The 24,939-nt window shown below is 39.4% G+C and overlaps 1 protein-coding gene across 4 annotated transcripts in view; it reads right to left on the bottom strand.

Annotated features, from left to right (window-relative positions):
- The window catches only part of LOC128663538 (F-box/LRR-repeat protein 12), a 495,942-nt gene that overhangs the window by 307,671 nt on the left and 163,332 nt on the right, over positions 1–24,939 (bottom strand). For 3 of the 4 annotated variants that reach the window (XM_053717912.1, XM_053717913.1, XM_053717915.1), the window contains exon 6: positions 5,203–5,265. In XM_053717912.1, the coding sequence (XP_053573887.1) occupies positions 5,203–5,265 (63 nt within the window). The remainder of the gene's footprint in view (positions 1–5,202; positions 5,266–24,939) is intronic. The other variant, XM_053717914.1, reaches the window with a different exon arrangement.

The raw sequence follows: 24,939 nt of genomic DNA, 5'->3' as shown, positions 1-24,939 counted from the left end.
CAATCAGAATTAAAGGGGAAAAATCTTATTGGCTGTTGCAATCAGCCAATCGATGAAAGCTCAATCCTATTGGCTGATTGCAACAGCCAATAGGATTTATTCCCCTTTAATTCCGATTGGCTGATAGAATTCTATCAGCCAATCGGAATGTAAGAGACGCCATCTTGGATGACGTCATTTAAAGGAAACTTCATTCTGCAAGAGACGTCGGAAGAAGAGGATGCTCCTCGCCGGATGTCTTGAAGATGGAGCCGCTCCGCGCCAGATGGATGAAGATAGAAGATGCCATTTGGATGAAGACTTCTGCCTGCTTGGATCAAGACTTTGGCCCGCTTGGATCAAGACTTCTGCTGGCTTCGCTGAGGACTTCTGCCGCTTGGAAGAGGATAGATGTCCGGTCTTCGAAAACTGTAAGTGGATCTTCAAGGGTTAGTGTTAGGTTTTCTTAAAGGTTTATTGGGTGGGTTTTAATTTTAGGTTATGGACTTTGGGCTGAAAAAGAGTTAAATGCCCTTTTAAGGGCAATGCCCATCCAAATGCCCTTTTCAGAGCAATAGGGAGCTTAGGTTTATTTAGCTAGGTTTTTATTTGGGGGGGTTGGTTGTATGAGTGGTGGGTTTTACTGTTGGGGGGGTTGTTTATATTTTATTTTACAGGTAAAAGAGCTGATTTCTTCTGGGCAATGCCCCGCAAAAGGCCCTTTTAAGGGCCATTGGTAGTTTAGTGTAGGCTAGGTTTTTTTATATTTTGGGGGGGCTTTTTATTTTGATAGGGCTATTAGATTAGGTGTAATTAGCTGAAATATTTTATCATTTATTTTTTATTTTGTGTAACTTAGTGTTTTTTATTTTGGGTAACTTAGTTGTTATTTTTTTGTAACTTAGTAATTTTTAATTGTAGATTTAAATAACTTGAGTAGGGTTAGGTTTTTTTTAAATTTGTAATATAGTTAATTTAATTGTTAGTTTAACCCCTTAATGACCGAGGACGTGCAGGGTACGTCCTCAGAAAAAAGGCAGTTAATGCCTGAGAACGTACCCTGCACGTCCTCGGTGTGGAAAGCAGCTGGAAGCGATCCTGCTCGCTTCCAGCTGCTTTCCGGTTATTGCAGTGATGCCTCGATATGGAGGCATCCTGCAATAACCTTAGATGGCCATCCGATGCAGAGAGAGCCACTCTGTGGCCCTCTCTGCACCGGACATCGATGGCCGGTATCGTTGGTGGGTGGGAGCCGGTGTGGGAGGTGGGTGGCGGCCATCGATGGCCCTGGTCATGTGGAGGGGGGCGGGATCGTGGGCGTGCAAGTCCGGGCGCGCCGGGGCAGGGACCGGGTGGGGACCGCTGCACTACAGAAAAAAATGTGTCCCAAAATAAAAGTGGGACCAGTAATTTTTTAAAAAAAACCTTATTTGTTATTTAGGTGGTGGGGGTTGGTCCGTGGGGGGGGGGGGAAGCTACACTACAGAAAAAATAAAAAAAATAGAAAAGAAATAAACATTTGATTGTGCAAAATGGGTACTGGCAGACAGCTGCCAGTACCCAAGATGGCCCCCAATAAGGCAGAGGGGGAGGCTTAGAGAGCTGTTTTGGGGGGGATCAGGGAGGTTGGGGGCTAAGGGGGGATCCTAAACACAGCATATGTAAATATGCTTTTTTTTTTTCTTTAAAAAAAAAAAAATCTTTTATTTTAGTACTGGCAGACTTTCTGCCAGTACTTAAGATGGCGGGGACAATAGTGGGGTGGGGGAGGGAAGGGAGCTGTTTGGGAGGGATCAGGGGGTGGGATGTGTCAGGTGGGAGGCTGAACTCTACACTAAAGCTAAAATTAACCCTGCAAGCTCCCTACAAACTACCTAATTAACCCCTTCACTGCTAGCCATAATACACGTGTGATGCGCAGCAGCATTTAGCGACTTTCTAAATACCAAAAAGCAATGCCAAAGTCATATATGTCTGCTATTTCTGAACAAAGGGCATCCCAGAGAAGCATTTACAACCATTTGTGCCATAATTGCACAAGCTGTTTGTAAATAATTTCAGTGAGAAACCTAAAATTGTGAAAAAATTAACGTTTTTTTTAATTTGATCGCATTTGGCGGTGAAATGGTGGCATGAAATATACCAAAATGGGCCTATATCAATACTTGGGGTTGTCTACTACACTACACTAAAGCTAAAATTAACCCTAGAAGCTCCCTACATGCTCCCTAATTAACCCCTTCACTGCTGGGCATAATACGCGTATTTTGCTCAGGGGCATTTAGCAGCCTTCTAATTACCAAAAAGCAAAGCCAAAGCCATATATGTCTGCTATTTCTGAACAAAGGGGATCCCAGAGAAGCATTTACAACCATTTATGCTATAATTGCATAAGTTGTTTGTAAATAATTTCAGTGAGAAACCTAAAGTTTGTGAAAATATTTGTGAAAAAGTGAAAACAATTTTTTATTTGATCGCATTTGGCGGTGAAATGGTGGCATGAAATATACCAAAATGGGCCTAGATCAATACTTTGGGATGTCTTCTAAAAAAAAATATATACATGTCAATGGATATTCAGGGATTCCTGAAAGATATTAGTGTTCCAATGTAACTAGCGCTAATTTTGAAAAAAAGTGGTTTGGAAATAGCAAAGTGCTACTTGTATTTATGGCCCTATAACTTGCAAAAAAAGCAAAGAACATGTAAACATTGGGTATTTCTAAACTCAGGACAAAATTTAGAAACTATTTAGCATGGGTGTTTTTTGGTGGTTGTAGATGTGTAACAGATTTTGGGGGTCAAAGTTAGAAAAAATGTGTTTTTTTCCATTTTTTCCTCATATTTTATAATGTTTTTTATAGTAAATTATAAGATATGATGAAAATTATGGTATCTTTTGAAAGTCAATTTAATGGCGAGAAAAACGGTATATAATATGTGTGGGTACAGTAAATGAGTAAGAGGAAAATTACAGCTAAACACAAACACCGCAAAAATGTAAAAATAGCCTTGGTCCCAAACGGACAGAAAATGGAAAAGTGCTGCGGTCATTAAGGGGTTAATGTAATTTTAGTACAGTAGTTAGCGTAGGTTAATTAATAGTTTAATATAGTTTAATGTAATTCTAAAGGTAAGTTTAAATTTATTATAAGATAAGGATGAGGTAATATTTAATGTAAAGTTAGCAGGTTGTTAGGTTTAGGGGTTAATAGCTTAATTTAGTTTATGGCGATGTGGGGGGGCTGGTGGTTTGGGGGTTAATAGGTTTAGTAAGTGGTAGTGATGTGGGAGGCCAGGGGTTTATGGGTTAATAACTTTATTAGAGTTGCGGTGGGCTCCGGGAGTGGAGGGATAGGGGTTAATAACTTTATTTAGTTGCAGCGGGGTCCGGGAGTGGCGGGATAGGGGTTAAACATTTTAGTATAGTGGTGGTGTTTAGTGACAGGGTATAAATAAAGTTGTGAAAAAGCCGAATAGCAGCGAGATCTATGACTGCTAGTTAAAAACAGTCCGCTGCTCATCGCCCCGTACTTGGTGCACGGCTTTTTGACCGCTTTTTTTATAAATAAGGAGAGCGTATTCAGGTCCACAGCCGCGATGTTAGGCGAGCGTATTGGTGTCGTTGAATGCAGCTTAGTTGACGGCTTGATAATTTGGCCTCCATGTATCTTATGGATCTTACTCCACACTTTTAGTATTTTTTCAAACCTAATATTTTGACTGATAGAAGATTTGGATATTAACATAAAATGAGGGAATGTTATAGCAAAATATGTTTTAATGAATTAAATACTGTATTCAAATTCATTAACAAATACCCCTCCCCCAAATAGAATCCTATTTAATTCAAAGTATATGATCCATTATAAATGTATGAGTTTACTTTCAACTCATAATACAAGCCCAAATGACAAGCGTCCCAAATCTTACTTCTAGTACAATTAATGCTTAAGCGGGAGTGTTAATTTGCACTCTACTCGTAATTTAGCCCTTTGATGGATAGATCAGTTTGTGTATATTTTCGATAAACACTGGACAATCTTACTTTATATATCAACACTTGTATTTTAAATTAAATGAACATAAAATCTTGTAATAAATTAATATACTATGTATGATTTTTTTAATGCATTAAAACCTTGTCTGATACATTTGTTTTTCCATAGACAATGGACAAACCCTAACCACCACTTGAGTTACTTGGAAGATCAAATCTGGGCTTTTTATTGCATTAGACAAGGTCTACCATGGCAATTCTGGCAGCAAAGCTTACATTGTTTTGCAGTTTCTTATCTGATGACCCCTGCCAGTTAAGCCAATTCAGGATATATATTTAGCAGGGTTAGGGTTGTAAAGATCTAGGGGAATGCTGTGAATGCAGCTGTTTCCGCACGAGCCTTTTAGGCTCGCCAGAAACAAAAGATAAGAAGCAGCGGTCTAAGACTGCTGCTCCTTAACTCATCCGCCCTCTCGGAGGTGGCAGACAGCATCCCAATCAGATATGATCAAGATGATTGACACCCCCTGCTAGATTTGCTGTGAATGTGCAGGGAGCGACATTGCACAAGCATTTCACAAGAAATGCTTGTGCAATGTTAAATGCCGACAGCGTATGCTACAGTGGATCATGTCTGTCTTACATTTAATAAATCTACCTCATTGTGTACACTTACAATTCTCAGAATTGGAAACTCACTTTATCAGAGTCAAATTACAAAAAAGTGGCAATTAATAAATAAATAATGAAAGTATATTGTAGAGTTGTTTTACTACCTATAATTAACTATTGAAATCAAACGTGAAATATTTTATATTAAAAAAATTGTGATAATATCCCTGCCCTTAAGCAGAGAAAAACAATAAACACATAAAAAATTGTAAACTAGGGAACTAAATTCCACTAAACAAAATATCTATGCTCAGTGGGCATTGTTGATGACATCATTATACCTCCCTACATGTTAGATTTTGAAGCTAGAACCAAATACAGATGAGAGGGTCTTAATATGAAAATGTTCAAGGCTTTGTGTGCTCTATGATATAAAAGTTGTGTGCTTGTATCAACCATGTGTGATAGGGAGCAGCTGAGGTTTACTAACACTAGATCTTGCAGTGATCTTAGCACGCTCATTAACCCCACTACTTCATAGATTCATTTGGGTAAAATAACACTAATGCCATTATAATAAACACTTTAATAAATTTGTTTTTTCAACTTACCATTACTTCTAACTTCATTTAACTTGTTAACAAGGTCCATTAGAGAAACTCCCGTGGTGTCTGCTTGAGGAACAAGAAAATCACTTTAAAAAATGATTTCTGATTAGGAATGAAACATTATTAACACACGATCGGCTAGATTACGAGTTTTGCGGTATGAGTGAAAAAGCAGTGTTATGGCTCTTTTTCACTACCGCTGGTATTACGAGTCTTGCAGGTTTAGCTGTACCGCACACTTTTTTGGCCATAACGCAACGTAACTACCGCAGCTTTCAAAAAGTCCTTTTTCAATGGGATTTCCACAGCACCGGTATTACGAATTTGCCTGTCCGGCCAAAAAGTGAGTGGTACAGCCAATACCGTCAAGATCTGTACTGTAAACTGAAAGTCAGTAGTTATGGGTTTTGCGTTACAAAGCTGTAGCATAAAACTCATAACTAAAGTGTTACAAAGTACACTAACAACCATAAACTACCTATTAACCCCTAAACCGAGGCCCTCCCGCATCGCAAACACTATAATAAAATTATTAACCCCTAATCTGCCACTCCGGACATCGCCACCACTATAATAAACATATTAACCCTTAAACCGCCATACCCCCACATCGCAAACACTAGTTAAATATTATTAACCCCTAATCTGCTGTCCCTAACATCGTTGCAACCTACATTACTGTTATTAAACCCTAATCTGCTGCCCCCAAATCGCTGCCACTATACTAAAGTTATTAACCCCTAAACTTAACCCTAAGTCTAACCCTTACCCTAACACCCCTACTTTAATATAATTAAATTAAATTTAAATAAAAATTACTATCATTAACTAAATAATTCCTATTTAAAACTAAATACTTACCTGTAAAATAAACCCTAAGCTAGCTACAATATAAATAATAGTTACATTGTAGCTATCTTAGGTTTTATTTTTATTTCACAGGCAAGTTTGTATTTATTTTAACTAGGTAGATTAGTTAGTAAATAGTTATTAACTATTTACTAGCTACCTAGTTAAAATAAATACAAATTTACCTGTAAAATAAAACCTAACCTGTCTTACACTAACACCTAACCTTACACTACAATTAAATAAATTACATTAATTAAATACAATTAACTAAATTACAAAAACAAACAAACACTCAATTACACAAAATATATTTTTTTAATCAAATATTTAAACTAATTTCACCTAATCTAATAGCCCTATCAAAATAAAAAAGCCCCCCCAAAATAAAAAAACCCTAGCCTAAACTAAACTGCCAATAGCCCTTAAAAGGGCCTTTTGCAGGCATTACCCCAAAGAAATCAGCTCTTTTACCTGTAAGAAAATAATACAAATAACCCCCACAACAGTAAAACCCACCCACCACCCACAAAATCCTATCTAAAAAACCTAAGATCCCATTGCCCTGAAAAGGGCATTTGGATGGACATTGCCCTTTTTCAGCCCAAACCCCTAATCTAAAATTAAAACCCACCCAATAAACCCTTAAAAAAACCTAACACTAACCCCCAAAGATGCACTTACAGTTTTTGAAGACCGGACATCCATCCTCAACGAAGCCAGGAGAAGTCTTCATCCAAGCGGCAAGAAGTCCTCAACGAAGCCGGGAGAAGTCTTCATCCAAGCGGCAAGAAGTGGTCCTCCAGGCGGGCAGAAGTCTTCATCCAGGCGGCATATTCTATCTTCATCCTTTCGACGCAGATCGGCTCCATCTTCAAGACAGCCAATAGAATGCAAGCTCAATCCTTTTGGCTGATTGCATCAGACAATAGGATTTTTTCACCTTTAATTCCGATTGGCTGATAGAATTCTATCAGCCAATCGGAATTCAAGGGACGCCATCTTGGATGACGTCACTTAAAGGAGAATTCATTTTTAAAGTGCCGTCGGAAAAAGAGGATGCGCCGCGTCGGATGTCTTGAAGATGGAGCCGCTTTGCGTCGAAAGGATGAAGATAGAAGATGCCATCTGGATGAAGACTTCTGCCCGCTTGGAAGGATGAAGATAGAAGATGCCGTCTGGATGAAGACTTCTGCCCGCCTGGAGGACCACTTTTTGCCGTTTGGATGAAGACTTCTCCCGGCTACGTTGAGGACTTCTTGCGGCTTGGATGAAGACTGCTCCCGACTTTGTTGAGGATGGATGTCCGGGCTTTTTTATTTTAATAGGGCTATTAGATTAGGTGTGATTAGTTTAAATATTTGATAATTTCTTTTTTATTTTGTGTAATTTAGTGTTTTTTTTTGTAATTTAGTTAATTGTATTTAATTAATGTAATTTATTTAATTGTAGTGTAAGGTTAGGTGTTAGTGTAACTCAGGTTAGGTTTTATTTTACAGGTAAATTTGTTTTTATTTTAACTAGGTAGCTAGTAAATAGTTAATAACTATTTACTAACTAATCTACCTAGTTAAAATAAATACAAACTTACCTGTGAAATAAAAAAAACCTAACTCCTAGATTACGAGTTGTGCGTTAGGCTTAAAAAGCAACATTGGCCGGTCCTAACGCTGCTTTTTAACGCCCGCTGGTATTACGAGTCTTGCAGGTACAGGTGTACCGCTCACTTTTTTGGTCAGACTTGGAAATACTGCAAATCCACTTACGTCAATTGCGTATCCTCTTTTTTTCAATGGGACTTTCATAGCGCCGGTATTACGAGTCTGACAAAAAGTGAGCGGTAGACTGGTCAAGACTGGTACCGCATTTAAAAGTCAGTAGTTAAGAGTTTTACACTACAACGCCGTAGCATAAAACTCTTAACTAAAGTGCTAAACAATACACTAACACCCATAAACTACCTATTAACCCCTAAACCGAGGCCCTCCCACATCGCAAACACTAAAATAAAATTTTTAACCCCTAATCTGCCAAACCGGACATTGCCGCCACTATAATGAATATATTAACCCCTAAACCGCCACACTCCCGCCTCGCAAACACTAGTTAAATATTATTAACCCCTAATCTGCCGTGTGCCGTCCCTAACATCGCCGACACCTACCTACATTTATTAACCCCTAATCTGCTGCTCCCAACGTCGCCGCCACTATATTAAAGTTATTAACCCCTAAATCTAAGTCTAACCCTAACACCCCCTAACTTAAATATAATTTAAATAAATCTAAATAAAAATTCCTATCATTAATTACATTATTCCTATTTAAAACTAAATACTTACCTATAAAATAAACCCTAAGCTTATATAACTAATAATTACATTGTAGCTAGTTTAGGGTTTATTTTTATTTTACAGGCAAGTTTGTATTTATTTTAACTAGGTAGAATAGTTACTAAATAGAATTAACTATTTAATAACTACCTAGTTAAAATAAATACAAAAGTACCTGTAAAATAAAACCTAACCTAAGTTACAATTACACCTAACACTACACTATAATTAAATGAATTCCCTAAATTAAATAAAATTATCTAAAGTACAAAATAAAACAAACACTAAATTACAGAAAATAATAAAATAATTACAAGATTTTTAAACTAATTACACCTAATCTAATCCCCCTAACAAAGTAAAAAAGCCCCCAAAATAAAAAAAAGCCCTACCCTACAGTAAATTACAAAGAGCCCTTAAAAAGGCCTTTTGCGGGGCATTGCCCCAAAGTAATCAGCTCTTTTACCTGTAAAAATTTTTACAAATACCCCCCAACATTAAAAACCACCACCCACACAACCAACCCTACTCTAAAACCCACTCAATCCCCCTTAAAAAAAACTAAAACTAACCCCTTGAAGATCACCTTACCGGGAGACGTCTTCATCCAACCGGGCAGAAGTGGTCCTCCAGACGGGCAGAAGTCTTCATCCAAGCCAGGCAGAAGTGGTCCTCCAGACAGGCAGAAGTCTTCATCCAGACGGCATCTTCTATCTTGATCCATCTGGCGCAGAGCGGGTCCATCTTTAAGACATCCGACGCTGAGCATCCTCTTCTGACGATGGATCTTCTGGAATGAAGGTTCCTTTAAATGACGTCATCCAAGATGGCGTCCCTTCAATTACAATTGGCTGATAGAATTCTATCAGCCAATTGGAATTAAGGTAGAAAAAATCTTATTGGCTGATGCAATCAGCCAATAGGATTGAGCTTGCATTCTATTGGCTGTTCCAATCAGCCAATAGAATGCCAGCTCAATCCTATTGGCTGATTGCATCAGCCAATAGGATTTTCTCTACCTTAATTCCGATTGGCTGATAGAATTCTATCAGCCAATCGGAACTGAAGGGATGCCATCTTGGATGACGTCATTTAAAGGAATCTTCATTCCAGAAGACCTGTCGTCAGAAGAGGATGCTCCATGTCGGATGTCTTGAAGTTTAGGTAGGCGGCGGCGATGTTGGGGACGGCAGATTAGGGGTTAATAAGTGTAATGTAGGTGTCGGCGATGTCAGGGGCGGCAGATTAGGGGTGTTTAGACTCGGGGTTTATGTTAGGGTGTTAGGTGTAAACATAACTTTTCTTTCCCCATAGGAATCAATGGGGCTGCGTTACGGAGCTTTACGCTCCTTTATTGCAGGTGTTAGGCTTTTTTTTAGCCGGCTCTCCCCAATGATGTCTATGGGGAAATCGTGCACGAGCACATAAAACCAGCTCAAAGCAGCGCTAGTATTTGAGTGCGGTATGGAGCTCAATTTTGCTCAACGCTGACTTATTGCCTGCTAACGCCGGGTTTTTGCAAACCTGTAATAGCAGCTCTATAGGGAGGTGAGCAGTGACAATAACTTGCAAGTTAGCACCGAGCCGCTCATAACGCAAAACTCGTAATCTAGCCGTTTGTAATTTTTAGATTAAAAAAATTAACTACTTTGCAAAATATTTTTTTCTTTTTTTTCTTTTCTTTTTTTCTTATTAAAAAATTCTTTATACAAAATGAAAGAATAAAGCAGAAGAAATTACAAGTATACAAATTTAATTAACCAGCTCACAATCGGCCAGATTACGAGTTTTGCGTTATGGCTGCTCGCTAATGACTTGTACGTTATTTCCATTGCGTATCTTTTTATAACGTAGGAATTACGAGTCTGAAAACAACCTCATAACGCGTTGCGGTAACACAACTTCAGCGTTTATTTAATAAGCGTAATCACGGGTGCGTTAAAGATTCTCCAATAAAGATCAATGCTAAATGAAATAAGCACAGATTTTTCAGCTAACACTCGATTTTGCGAGAAATACACACTGCTCTGTCATATTACGTATACGGCATAATGCACAACAAAAACACAGATCAAATGTACAAACAACAATCGCTCACGCAACATAGCACATACGCATTACGCATTCACAATCGGAAACAAAAAATAATGCACAACATTTACACTAAACGAGGAATCCATAAATACGTTCAGATCTTGCAACACGGAACAAAACAACATGAAAAAAGAATTGCACACTGATACACAAACAAAACATTCGCATTAAAGATTACGTAACATTAGTACAAATAAACGTTTACACCACTTGACAAATACGAGATCATCACAAATCAGCATTTACATTTACAGATAATACTTTTGGACAATGTTATGCAAAACGATCACTATGACATCATCGCATTATACACATTCCACAAATACAAAATCAATATGAGCATGCGCAAATTCAACTAATACACATTGCACACATACTAATTACTAACAAAGCACACCTGAACCTCCTTTACTTGGCAAACCGGTACATCATTAAACATTTACATAGGTAATATAAGCACGCTACAAGCATCACTTCTTTGACTGTATTGCTTTTTCGAGTTAGGTGCAGGTCTAGGCATTGGAGGTAATTACAAAAACTATACAGATATGTTAGATGTTAACAACACAATGTACAGAATGACTAGAATAGAGCACAATACTCCCCTCTTAGATGACCGCAGCCTTCTAACAGTCTCTCCCAACAGGACTGTGAGTAAAATGTGGATTAAGTATATAGAGGCGCTGGTCTTGAATCTTGTATATATTATGGTGCACACTGAAGAAAGAAACTTGACTTGTGATTTGCAGGAATTAACAACAAAAATAATGTGCAGTATACTCACTCCGAAAATTTCAGAGTTCAGCTTCTTCATAAGGATCTATATCCTGATTTTCCCATAGTGTGCTTTAGTATCTGTAGACAATGGAAATTACACTGCAGGTGATTGTATCTTTAAATTGATATAAAGTGCAGTATACTCACTCCGAGTAATTCGGAATCCGGCTCCTCAAAAGTGGTTGGTGACTTTAGAATACTTCCAAGAAAGGCAGCAAAAATACTTGTTATAACAAACAAATATTTATTAAAACATATTAAAAGGCTCTTTTTAGCTTAGCTCTACGCGTTTCAACGACTAAATCGTCTTTTTCAAGAGCAATTAAAAAACAATTGGAAGTGCTGCCTTAGGAGTATTACAGGTGTATTTATACAGGTAATCAATGTTCCTGTTCCGGTGAAAAACACCGGAATAGGACTCACAAATAAAACATTTTATTATTATTTTTATTTTTATCCCCATCCGATTGTGTTTTGAGAGTAAATGCATTTTTTGTGTATATGCTTAAGCTATTTCGCTCAAAATCTCAATAATTTGCCAAATCGGATCGGTATAAACAAATTCAAAGTTGTTTGACCAATCACAGTGAAGTAATAAGGAAGTTCCCTTTCGAGTCCCGATTCCGTATAGTTCCCTTTCAGGTCCTCCAAATGATGCGTTGTTATATGTTCCAATTCGACCAATCGGATAGCGAGCGTTGTTCCAGATACTTTATTTGTGAAAATCTGTTTCCAGGTTTGTCCGGATAGTTCCGTATCACATGTCCCGAATTGGCCAATCTCTTTATGAGCGATGTTTTCGCCATATTCCCATAATAGCCGATGCTCTGAATTTTCTCTAAGGGGTATGTAATGGAAAGTGCAGGTCACTTTGGGTCATATATATTTCAAATACAGGGAGTGCAGAATTATTAGGCAAATGAGTATTTTGACCACATCATCCTCTTTATGCATGTTGTCTTACTCCAAGCTGTATAGGCTCGAAAGCCTACTACCAATTAAGCATATTAGGTGATGTGCATCTCTGTAATGAGAAGGGGTGTGGTCTAATGACATCAACACCCTATATCAGGTGTGCATAATTATTAGGCAACTTCCTTTCCTTTAGCAAAATGGGTCAAAAGAAGGACTTGACAGGCTCAGAAAAGTCAAAAATAGTGAGATATCTTGCAGAGGGATGCAGCACTCTTAAAATTGCAAAGCTTCTGAAGCGTGATCATCGAACAATCAAGCGTTTCATTCAAAATAGTCAACAGGGTCGCAAGAAGCGTGTGGAAAAACCAAGGCGCAAAATAACTGCCCATGAACTGAGAAAAGTCAAGCGTGCAGCTGCCAAGATGCCACTTGCCACCAGTTTGGCCATATTTCAGAGCTGCAACATCACTGGAGTGCCCAAAAGCACAAGGTGTGCAATACTCAGAGACATGGCCAAGGTAAGAAAGGCTGAAAGACGACCACCACTGAACAAGACACACAAGCTGAAACGTCAAGACTGGGCCAAGAAATATCTCAAGACTGATTTTTCTAAGGTTTTATGGACTGATGAAATGAGAGTGAGTCTTGATGGGCCAGATGGATGGGCCCGTGGCTGGATTGGTAAAGGGCAGAGAGCTCCAGTCCGACTCAGACCCCAGCAAGGTGGAGGTGGAGTACTGGTTTGGGCTGGTATCATCAAAGATGAGCTTGTGGGGCCTTTTCGGGTTGAGGATGGAGTCAAGCTCAACTCCCAGTCCTACTGCCAGTTTCTGGAAGACACCTTCTTCAAGCAGTGGTACAGGAAGAAGTCTGCATCCTTCAAGAAAAACATGATTTTCATGCAGGACAATGCTCCATCACACGCGTCCAAGTACTCCACAGCGTGGCTGGCAAGAAAGGGTATAAAAGAAGAAAATCTAATGACATGGCCTCCTTGTTCACCTGATCTGAACCCCATTGAGAACCTGTGGTCCATCATCAAATGTGAGATTTACAAGGAGGGAAAACAGTACACCTCTCTGAACAGTGTCTGGGAGGCTGTGGTTGCTGCTGCACGCAATGTTGATGGTGAACAGATCAAAACACTGACAGAATCCATGGATGGCAGGCTTTTGAGTGTCCTTGCAAAGAAAGGTGGCTATATTGGTCACTGATTTGTATTTGTTTTGTTTTTGAATGTCAGAAATGTATATTTGTGAATGTTGAGATGTTATATTGGTTTCACTGGTAAAAATAAATAATTGAAATGGGTATATATTTGTTTTTTGTTAAGTTGCCTAATAATTATGCACAGTAATAGTCACCTGCACACACAGATATCCCCCTAAAATAGCTATAACTAAAAACAAACTAAAAACTACTTCCAAAACTATTCAGCTTTGATATTAATGAGTTTTTTGGGTTCATTGAGAACATGGTTGTTGTTCAATAATAAAATTAATCCTCAAAAATACAACTTGCCTAATAATTCTGCACTCCCTGTACAGAAACGGTTGCAGTAAAATCACTTCTTGGGACAAAAAATTATCATACCTTAAAATAAATTACCTAACATTTTGAAATTAAAATGAATTAATAACTAAAACTAACTTAAATAATTATAGTTCTAACTATATTAGATATTATATCTAAAAAATAATAAATCATATAAAAATTAGCTATAATAAAATAGACTAATTATAATATTGTATGAAAGAGTTCATGTCAATAAAATCTGATTTAGTTTCCTTCATACAAATGTAGCAAGGACTCAGACATAGATTTAAACATTTTGACATTTAATACATTTTCATTCTACATCCAACAAAAATCTACATCCATGAATACAATAAAATGTATATATATACAAATAAATGATTAAATACAAATGAATACATAATATAAATAAACATGCAGGTATTCAGTCTCTCTATATTGAATTAAATGAACGCTGCCACTCTAATATCTTTATTTAAACCATAATGTCCATATGTTTTTAATGTGTGTATCCACCATAGTTCTCTTTTGTTGAGTTCTTTTTCTATTCTCCCCCCCTCTCCAATGTAATGAAACTTTTTCTATGCCAATCCATGATAGATGTTTTTTGTCATATAATGGGCAATTATTGTAATGTTATATGACAAAAAACATCTATCATGGATTGGCATAGAAAAAGTTTCATTACATTGGAGAGGGGGGGAGAATAGAAAAAGAACTCAACAAAAGAGAACTATGGTGGATACACACATTAAAAACATATGGACATTATGGTTTAAATAAAGATATTAGAGTGGCAGCGTTCATTTAATTCAATATAGAGAGACTGAACACCTGCATGTTTATTTATATTATGTATTCATTTGTATTTAATCATTTATTTGTATATATATACATTTTATTGTATTCATGGATGTAGATTTTTGTTGGATGTAGAATGAAAATGTATTAAATGTCAAAATGTTTAAATCTATGTCTGAGTCCTTGCTACATTTGTATGAAGGAAACTAAATCAGATTTTATTGACATGAACTCTTTCATACAATATTATAATTAGTCTATTTTATTATAGCTCATTTTTATATGATTTATTATTTTTTAGACATAATATCTAATATAGTTAGAACTATAATTATTTAAGTTAGTTTTAGTTATTAATTCATTTTAATTTCAAAATGTTAGGTAATTTATTTTAAGGTATGATAATTTTTTGTCCCAAGAAGTGATTTTACTGCAACCGTTTCTGTATTTGAAATATATATGACCCAAAGTGACCTGCCCTTTCCATTACATACCCCTTAGAGAAAATTCAGAGCATCGGCTATTATGGGAATATGGCGAAAACATCGCTCATAAAGAGATTGGCCAATTCGGGACATGTGATACGGAACTATCCGGACAAACCTGGAAACAGATTTTCACACATAAAGTATCTGGAACAACACTCGCTATCCGATTGGTCGAATTGGAACATATGACAACGCATCCTTTGGCGGACCTGAAAGGGAACTATACGGAATCGGGACTCGAAAGGGAACTTCCTTATTACTTCACTGTGATTGGTCAAACAACTTTGAATTTGTTTATACCGATCCGATTTGGCAAATTATTGAGATTTTGAGCGAAATAGCTTAAGCATATACACAAAAAATACATTTACTCTCAAAACACAATCGGATGGGGATAAAAGTAAAAATAATAATAAAATGTTTTATTTGTGAGTCCTATTCCGGTGTTTTTCATCGGAACAGGAACATTGATTACCTGTATAAATACACCTGTAATACTCCTAAGGCAGCACTTCCAATTGTTTTTTATTGCTCTTGAAAAAGACGATTTAGTCGTTGAAACGCGTAGAGCTAAGCTAAAAAGAGCCTTTTAATATGTTTTAATAAATATTTGTTTGTTATAACAAGTATTTTTGCTGCCTTTCTTGGAAGTATTCTAAAGTCACCAACCACTTTTGAGGAGCCGGATTCCGAATTACTTGGAGTGAGTATACTGCACTTTATATCAATTTAAAGATACAATCACCTGCAGTGTAATTTCCATTGTCTACAGATACTAAAGCACACTATGGGAAAATCAGGATATAGATCCTTATGAAGAAGCTGAACTCTGAAATTTTCGGAGTGAGTATACTGCACATTATTTTTGTTAATTCCTGCAAATCACAAGTCAAGTTTCTTTCTTCAGTGTGCACCATATTATATACAAGATTCAAGACCAGCGCCTCTATATACTTAATCCACTAGGCATTGGAGGGTTTGGTGAGATTTGAGAGAGTTAGTGAGAGTTAGTGAGAGTTAGTGAGAGTTAGTGAGAGTTAGTGAGAGTTAGTGAGAGTTAGTGAGCGAGAGTTTGTTTGGGTGAGTGTGCGAGTGTTTTGTTGCTACATTTATTATATAAACACATTTACACGCAAACACATTCAATACATACATACACTTATCACTAACACTACATACACTCCATACCCCATTCCCTCTCATACTACACTCCATACCCCATTCCCTTTAAGCCCATAACCCATTCCCTTTCATCCCATAGCTTTTTGTTTTATTAAACTTATTGTTTACATATCATCATTTTCGTCTTTTTCCACATATACGTTTGTCTGTTTAATACCCCTTACCCTCTTTTATTTATATCCCATTCACACTATCAGCACTTTATTTTACTTTTTGTTCAAAATTTTGCCCCCCTTTCATTTGGGAACCTTCACATTTTGTTTGATTATGTCGGGAGAGGGGAATAGGGAGCAAATTAGCCCGGAGCTATTAGAGCTCATTAGGCAGGAGGCTAGGGCTGAGTTCAGGGGTGAGCTTGTAGAGGAAGCTAGGCAGGAGGTTAGGCAGGAGAGAAGGAGGGGGAGAGGAAGGGGAAGAGGAAGGGGGAGAGGAACGGGACAGGAATGGGGAGAGGAAGGGGTGGGTGGACCCAGCTACATTGTTGAAGATGAACAAGTGGCTGGGCCCAGTGGTGTGCAGCGTAGACAGGGAGCTTCACAGTCTGGGGAACAGAGGCTCACATCGCATGGGAAGCCCAGGCAGAGGGCGGAGAGATATACCACGGATGAGAGGAAGCTGTGGACGGAGATCAGGGTTGCCGTAAATGCAGTGGGGGGCTATAACATGGATGTGAAGTCTATCCAGCATTGTTACCGGGACTGCAGAGATGAACTAAAAAGAAAGCTCTCAATGGAGAGGGAATACCTAGGTGGGACCGGTGGCGGTCCTGAAATCATCTTTGAATATTCCCACTGGGAGGAAATGCTGCGTCCCAACATCTCTGAGGTAGCCATAGTCGATATCGGAGGAGTGGATACTGGGAACCTGCCCTTCTCATCTGCCGGTAAGCTAATTTACTAATCTCTTTACATCCACCTCATAACCCATTCACACGCAAAAATTATTTAAGGATATGACTAACGCAATTACGCTTTTTTATACATTACATAAAGGGATGTGAAGTCTATCCAGCATTGTTACCGGGACTGCAGAGATGAACTAAAAAGAAAGCTCTCAAGGGAGAGGGAATACCTAGGTGGGACCGGTGGCGGTCCTGAAATTATCTTTGAATATTCCCGCTGGGAGGAAATGCTGCATCCCAACATCTTCGAGGTGGCCATAGTCGGTATCAGAGGAGTTGATACTGGGAACCTGCCCTTCTCATCTGCCGGTAAGCTCATTTACTAATCTCTTTACATCCACCTCATAACCCATTCACACGCAAAAATTATTTAAGGATATGACTAACGCAATTACGCTTTTTTATACATTACGTAAACACATTCACAATTACCTTGCATTTCAAGAAAGCTATCACATTAGTATCTAGTCTACAGATTAGGTGTGCATTTAAACAGATTTAAGACAAACGCAAAAAGACATTCAGATTGACCCTATAGATATCAGAAAGACGGGTTTGCAAATGCTGAAATCATATTCATTGCTTTTGATTACAATAGAATTACCAAGGTAGCCTCATTAATACACTTTAAAATAGAACATTTACATCTTTATTTGGAACTGTGCTAATATCTTGATTTCTTTCTTTTTACAATATACAGAGTCTGAGCCTGGGGAGGAGGCAGCACAGCAACCACAGGCTTCTCCTTCACCCAGGCATGAGAGTGGTGCAGATGACTCGCAACCTCGGGGAGACATGGAAGACATCCCTGTACCATCATCCCCTGAAGAATCCCCCCGCTGCAGAAGAGATCCCTGAAGAAGCCCCCATTGCAGAAGAGATCCCTGCAGCAGCCCCTTGTGCACCAGCAGCCCCTCATGCACCAGCAGCCCACCATGCACTAGAAGCCCGCCGTGCAGCAGCTCCTCAGGAGAACATACCCCCATAGATAGCAGAGGTGCAGATCTTGACTGATTTACTTGAGGAGATGCGTGCCTCCCAGAGGAAACAGGCGGAAAGCTGAGTGTACCTGACGGGAGTACTGAATGATATTCGGGAAGACCAAAGAGAGATTTTTAATACTCTTAAGGATATGTTGCAGGTCCTCAGAGAGGCGCAAAACGCACCAACTGCTCCTGCAGCATCTGATCCTGGGCCTCCTCCATCTTCTCCTCTGCCTCAATCTCCTCCTCAGCCTGGTGATCCCTTAACCACTTACAGTACTTCACCTCCCCCTCTTCCCCAAATATCTCCTATGAGAACTCGCCGGAGGGGGCAGTTGCCCCCCCCCCCCAGAGCCTCAGTCTCGTGGGAAGAGGGGAAGGAAGAGGAAGTAATTTTTTTTAAATATATTTTTATTTATTTAATGTGTAAAGGATAGGTATGTGATGATGTGGTCTTCTTACACTTGTGGAGCACACTCTGTATTTAATAGGCTTCTATGGGACCGGGTCCATGGAGGCAGGTTATTGGTAGAGTGTGTTTTACAAGTGTGTGGAGACCACATCATCACATGCTATACTTGTTGATTACATTGATTAGTTTTTGCGATGTGATGTCCAAACTGTTCTCCTAATCTCTAACAAAATGACCATTATAATTATACATGATGGCATATCACTGTTTTGATGTCAACAACACAGCTTAAAGGGACAGTCATAACATGAATTATTGTTGGTTACAAAGAAAACACTTTATTACGCATAATCAAGTTTGGAATAACAAGACTTATAGAAATACACATTTTACTTATGTGATTAACCTTGTATCTATGTCTCAGCAAAATGATCCCTTATTTCAGTTCTTTTGACAGACCTGCATTTCAGCCAATCAGTGATCAATCTAGGGTAACTATGCTGCATGAGCTCAATGTTTTCTATATGAAACACATTATCTAATGCCCTCTTGTGGTCAAAATGCATTTAGATTAGCTGCACTCTTTAAGGTCTAAGAAATGAGTAGATGAACCTCCTAGGTTTAGCTTTCAACTAAAAACACCAAAAGAACAAAGATAAATTGGGGATAAAAGTTTAAGAGAATTTTGAACAAAATTGCATTTTTTAATATTTAAATCATTAATGTTTTGATTAACTTGACTGTCCCTTTAAACAATAACATATGCTAACATATACTAATCCTTATGGCTTGTTGGTATATCTACACATACTTATTAAAACAAGAAAATATTTGAATAGGATACTAAGCATAAATGCCATATTTCTCTCAACGTGATAAATAAAGTCGATTTTATTAAAGCTACATTATAGTGTTTGAATTATTTAAGAAATACATTTCATTTAGAAGGAATCTGGTTTCATGTCCTTTTAAGAGTTACATTAGAAATATATGCTCACAGGACTATATTTGGAGATCAACAATGTGGAAGCCATACATGACACGAAAAGAGCATTTACATTAAGAAAAAATATCAGGACGTAACATCTAGAATAAGTAGACATCTCATATATTTATTATATGATAAAGATAAATGCATATTGATTATTTTATTCAAATACAAAAGCGCATCTTTAGGAATTATATATGTTGAAAATTCAACACAACACAGTAATTATTTAGTAAAGTGAAAATATTGTTGACATATTAAAAAAGATGGAGCATATTCATGGATTTGCACTTGCCTCAAAATATATTATGCAGGAAAAACATATTTCCTTCATTCATTTCTCCAACGAGACAGCCATCAAAAGAGATTTTTGTGTTCTTTATCAGCTATGGTTCAACAATGTACATGACTGACACAATCCATAATCCATGAAAGTCATGGTTTTAAACTTGTGTTTTCATTCGCAAACGTCGGTTAAGTGGAAAGTAAAATATTGCGGGACAATGTAATCCAATCAGACTGATTTAACACCTTGGCATGTAATGTTTTAATCAACATGCCACATCCAAGATCGTGTAAAAACGTCATCCAATCAAAGGCGCATCCGAAATCATGTAAAAATGGCATCCAATCAAAGGACTCATTTTACTCCTTTGCATGTGACGTCTTAAGCAACATGGCGCATCCGAGATTGCGTAAAAACGTCATCCAATCAAAGGCGCATCCGAGATCGCTTAAAAACGGAATCCAATCAAAGGACTCATTTTACAGCTTTGCATGTGACGTCTTAAAGGGACAGTCAACACCAGAATTGTTGTTGTTTAAAAAGATAGATAATCCCTTTATTACCCATTCCCCAGTTTTTTGCAAAACCAACACTGTTATATTAATACACTTTTTACTTCTGTGACTAACTTGTATCTAAGCATCTTCTGACCGCCCCTAATCACATGACTTTTAGTATTTTTGAATATAGTTGCATTTTAGCCAATTAGTGCAGTGTCTGCCACTAGCCACGGGCGTGATCACAATGCTATTTATATGGCCTACATGAGCTTGCTCTCCCCTGCTGTGAAAAGTAAATAAAATAGAGGCGGCCTTCAAGGGCTTAGAACTTATCATATGTGCTTCCCTAGGTTTGCTTTCAACCAGAATACCAAGAGAACCCAGCAAAATTGTTGATAAAAGTAAATTGGAAAGTTGTTTAAAATTACATGCCCTATTTGAAAAATGAAAGTTTTTTTTGGACTTGACTGTCCCTTTAAGCAACATGGCGCATCCGAGATTGCGTAAAAACGTCATCCAATCAAAGGAGAAATTTTACAGCTTTGCATGTCAAGAAGAAACATATTTATATTTTAAAAAATAGTATGTGCTATATTGTTATCTATGAATGTCACGCTAGATAACGTAATACTGTGATATATGAAATATAATCCATTGTTGGTAAAAAGTATATATTTCATTAGAATAGGAGTATTCCAAACTATTTAGGAAGCAGCATGGTTTAAATGGACATGAAACCCACATTTTATGTTAGACGATTATGTACGAGATTGCAATTTTAACTACCTTTCAAATTTATTGATATTATTTAAATTTGATTCTTTATATTGCTATCTTTTGATGAAATGTGTTTTGAGGTAATCTCAAGAGCAGCAAAAAATCTATGTTCTAAATGCTGATTGGTGGCTACATATACAGTATATACTGATTGTCCTTGGTTCACCTATGTGTTCATTAAGAAACCATTAGTGCACTGCTGCTCCTTAAAAAAAATGATACAAAGAGACTGAAGCAAATTTGAGAATTTAAGAAAATTACAGTTTTGTTTAAAATAGTACATTATACCTAAATGATAAAATACATATTGTGTTTCATGTCCCTTTAAATGAGAAATAATGCTACGAGATACATTATGAAAATGTGGATTGGTTATACATTATATGTTACCTATAGTGATGTCGCGAATAGTTCCCGGTGAACATAGCATGTTTGCGTTCGCCGCTGCGGGCGAACATATGCGATGTTCGGTCCGCCCCTTATTTGTCATCATTGAGTAAACTTTGACCCTGTATCTCACAGTCAGCAGACACATTCCAGCCAATCAGCAGCATACCCTCCCTCCCAGACCTTCCCACCTCCTGGACAGCATCCATTTTAGATTCATTTGGAAGCTGCATTCTTAGTGAGAGGAGGGACAGTGTAGCTGCTGCTGAAAATCGATAGCTAGGCTAGTGTATTCAGTGTCCACTACAGTCCTGAAGGACTCATCTGATTCTGCTGTAAGGACAGCACCCCAAAAAGCCCTTTTTAGGGCTAGAACATCAGTCTGCTTTTTTTTTTCCCTGTCTAATCTAATTGCAGTTGCCTGCCTGCCTGCCAGCGTGTGTGTCAGGCTCACAGCGTATACTGTGCCCACTTGCCCAGTGCCACCACTCATGTCTGGTGTAACAGTAGTGTACATTTAAAAAAACAACAACATTTTTTTGACTGTGAAATAATAGCAGTCAGTTTCCTTCACACGTGTGCGTTTCAGTGCCTGCCAGGGCACAGTGTCACCCCAGTGCAACTCATATCTGGTATAACAGTAGTGTACATTTAAAAAAACAACACTTTTTTGACTGTGAAATAATAGCAGTCAGTTTCCTTCACACGTGTGCGTTTCAGGGCCTGCCGTGTCACCGTGTCACCCCAGTGCAACTCATATCTGGTATAACAGTAGTGTACATTTAAAAAAAAACAACACTTTTTTGACTGTGAAATAATAGCAGTCAGTTTCCTTCACACGTGTGCGTTTCAGGGCCTGCCAGGGCACAGTGTCACACCAGTGCAACTCATATCTGGTGTAACAGAAGTGTACATTAAAAAAAAAAATACAATTTTGACTGTAATAGATTGAATAGCAGTTAGTTGTCTGCAAGCGTGTGTGTCAGGCCTACAGCGTCTACTCTACCAACTTCTGCCAGTGCACAGTGCTACTCATATCTGTTGTCACAGTAGCTTGCACGCATAGTACCACTAATCGAAAAAAAAATGACAGGCAGAGGCAGGCCACCCCGCAGGGGCCGTCGTGGTCGTGGTGCTGTGATTCCCTTTGGCCCTAGAATAATGCCCAGTGTTCAGAGGCCACATACCCTGAACTCAAACAGTTCTGAGGACATAGTTGACTGGCTAACAAAGGACACCCAATCTTCTACAGCTTCCGCTCGGAACCTTGACGCACCATCCTCCTCCAGCTTAGCTTCGGGCACCTCTCAAGTTACCACTCGCCCGCCTGCCGCCACCACCAACACTAGCACCACAGCCGCTTCACTTGATCTGTCAGAGGAGTTATTTACACATCAGTTGGAAGAAATGAGTTATGAGAACCATTATTGCCAGAGGATGTAGATAACAGGGATATGTCTCAGTCAGGCAGCATTACACACATGGACGTACGGTGTGATGATGATGATGTTGTACCCAGTGCTGCTTTCTTTGCTGAGTTGTCAGATACAAGTGAAGCAGTTGATGATGACAATGCGTCCGTGGATGTCACGTGGGTGCCCGCTAGAAGAGAAGAAGAACAGGGGGAAAGTTCAGATGGGGAGACAGAGAGGAGGAGGAGACGAGTTGGAAGCAGGGGGAGGTCATTGCAAGGAGCTAGTGGCACAGTCAGACAGCATGCATCGGTACCCGCTGCTGCTTCCTTTGCTGAGTTGTCAGATACAAGTGAAGCGGTTGATGATGACGATGCGTCCGTGGATTTCACGTGGGTGCCCGCTAGAAGAGAAGAAGAACAGGGGGAAAGTTCAGATGGGGAGACAGAGAGGAGGAGGAGACGAGTTGGAAGCAAGGGGAGGTCGTCGCAAGGAGCTAGTGGCACAGTCAGACAGCATGCATCGGCACCCAGGGTCAGCCAGACAGCACGCCAATCAACGCATGCTGTTGCTACCACCAGAATGCCGTCATTGCAGAGCTCAGCAGTGTGGCATTTTATTTGTGTGTCTGCCTCTGACAACAGCGATGCCATTTGCAACCTGTGCCAAAAGAAACTGAGTCGTGGGAAGTCCAACACCCACCTAGGTACAACTGCTTTGCGAAGGCACATGATCGCACATCACAAACGCCTATGGGATCAACACATGAGTAGAAGCAGCACACAAACTCAAAGCCGCCATCCTCCTCCTGGTCCAGCATCTTCAGCCACGTCAACCACTGCTGTCCTCCTTGCCCCCTCTCAACCATCCGCCACCCCGTCTCTCACCTTGAGCAGTTCCTGCTCATCTGCCCACAGTCAGGTGTCTGTCAAGGGCATGTTTGAGAGTAAGAAGCCAATGTCACAAAGTCACCCCCTTGCCCGGCATCTGACAGCTGGCTTGTCTGAACTCTTAGCCAGCCAGCTTTTACCATACAAGCTGGTGGAGTCTGAGGCGTTCCAAAAATTTGTAGCTATTGGGACACCGCAGTGGAAGGTACCCAGACAAAATTTCTTTGCACAAAAGGCAATCCCCAACCTGTACTCGATTGTGCAAAAGGAAGTAATGGCATGTCTGGCACACAGTGTTGGGGCAAGGGTCCATCTGACCACTGATACCTGGTCTGCAAAGCATGGTCAGGGCAGGTATATCACCTACACTGCGCATTGGGTAAACCTGGTGACGGCTGCCAAGCATGGAATGCGTGGCTCTGCAGAGGAGTTCGTGACACCACCACGACTTGCAGGCAGGCTTGCTGCCACCTCCTCTACTCCTCCTACTCCATCCTCTTCCATAACCTCCTCGGCTGAGTCCTCTTCTGCTGCTGCATCTTGCTCCACATCACCGGCACCCCCCATCTCCCCAGGTACTATTCCACATCCCGGATATGGCAGTGTCATGCCATCTTGGGGTTGACTTGCCTGAAAGCAGAGAGTCACACTGGACCAGCACTCCTGTCCACCCTGAATGCACAGGTGGATCAGTGGCTGACTCTGCACCAACTGGAGATCGGCAAAGTGGTTTGTGACATCGGAAGAAATTTGTTGGCGGCATTGAATTTGGGCAAGTTGAAACATGTGCCGTGCATGGCACATGTGTGTAATCTGATCGTACAACGCTTTGTGCATAAGTACCCAGGCTTACAGGACGTCCTGAAGCAGGCCAGGAAGGTGTGTGGCCATTTCAGGCGTTCCTACACGGCCATGGCGCACTTTTCAGATATCCAGCAGCGAAACAACATGCCAGTGAGGCGCTTGATTTGCGACAGCCCGACACTTTGGAATTCAACACTCCTAATGTTCGACCGCCTGCTCCAACAAGAAAAAGCCATTAACGACTATTTGTATGACCGGGGTGCTAGGACAGCCTCTGCAGAGCTGGGAATTTTTTTGCCACATTACTGGACGCTCATGCGCAATGTCTGTAGGCTCATGCGTCCTTTTGAGGAGGTGACAAACCTAGTCAGTCGCACCGAAGGCACCATCAGCGACATCATACCATTTGTTTTCTTCCTGGAGCGT

The sequence above is a fragment of the Bombina bombina genome, chromosome 6 (genome assembly GCF_027579735.1).
Source record: "Bombina bombina isolate aBomBom1 chromosome 6, aBomBom1.pri, whole genome shotgun sequence".
Taxonomy (NCBI): Eukaryota; Metazoa; Chordata; class Amphibia; order Anura; family Bombinatoridae; genus Bombina; species Bombina bombina.
This window is presented reverse-complemented; position numbering and strand designations above follow the sequence as displayed.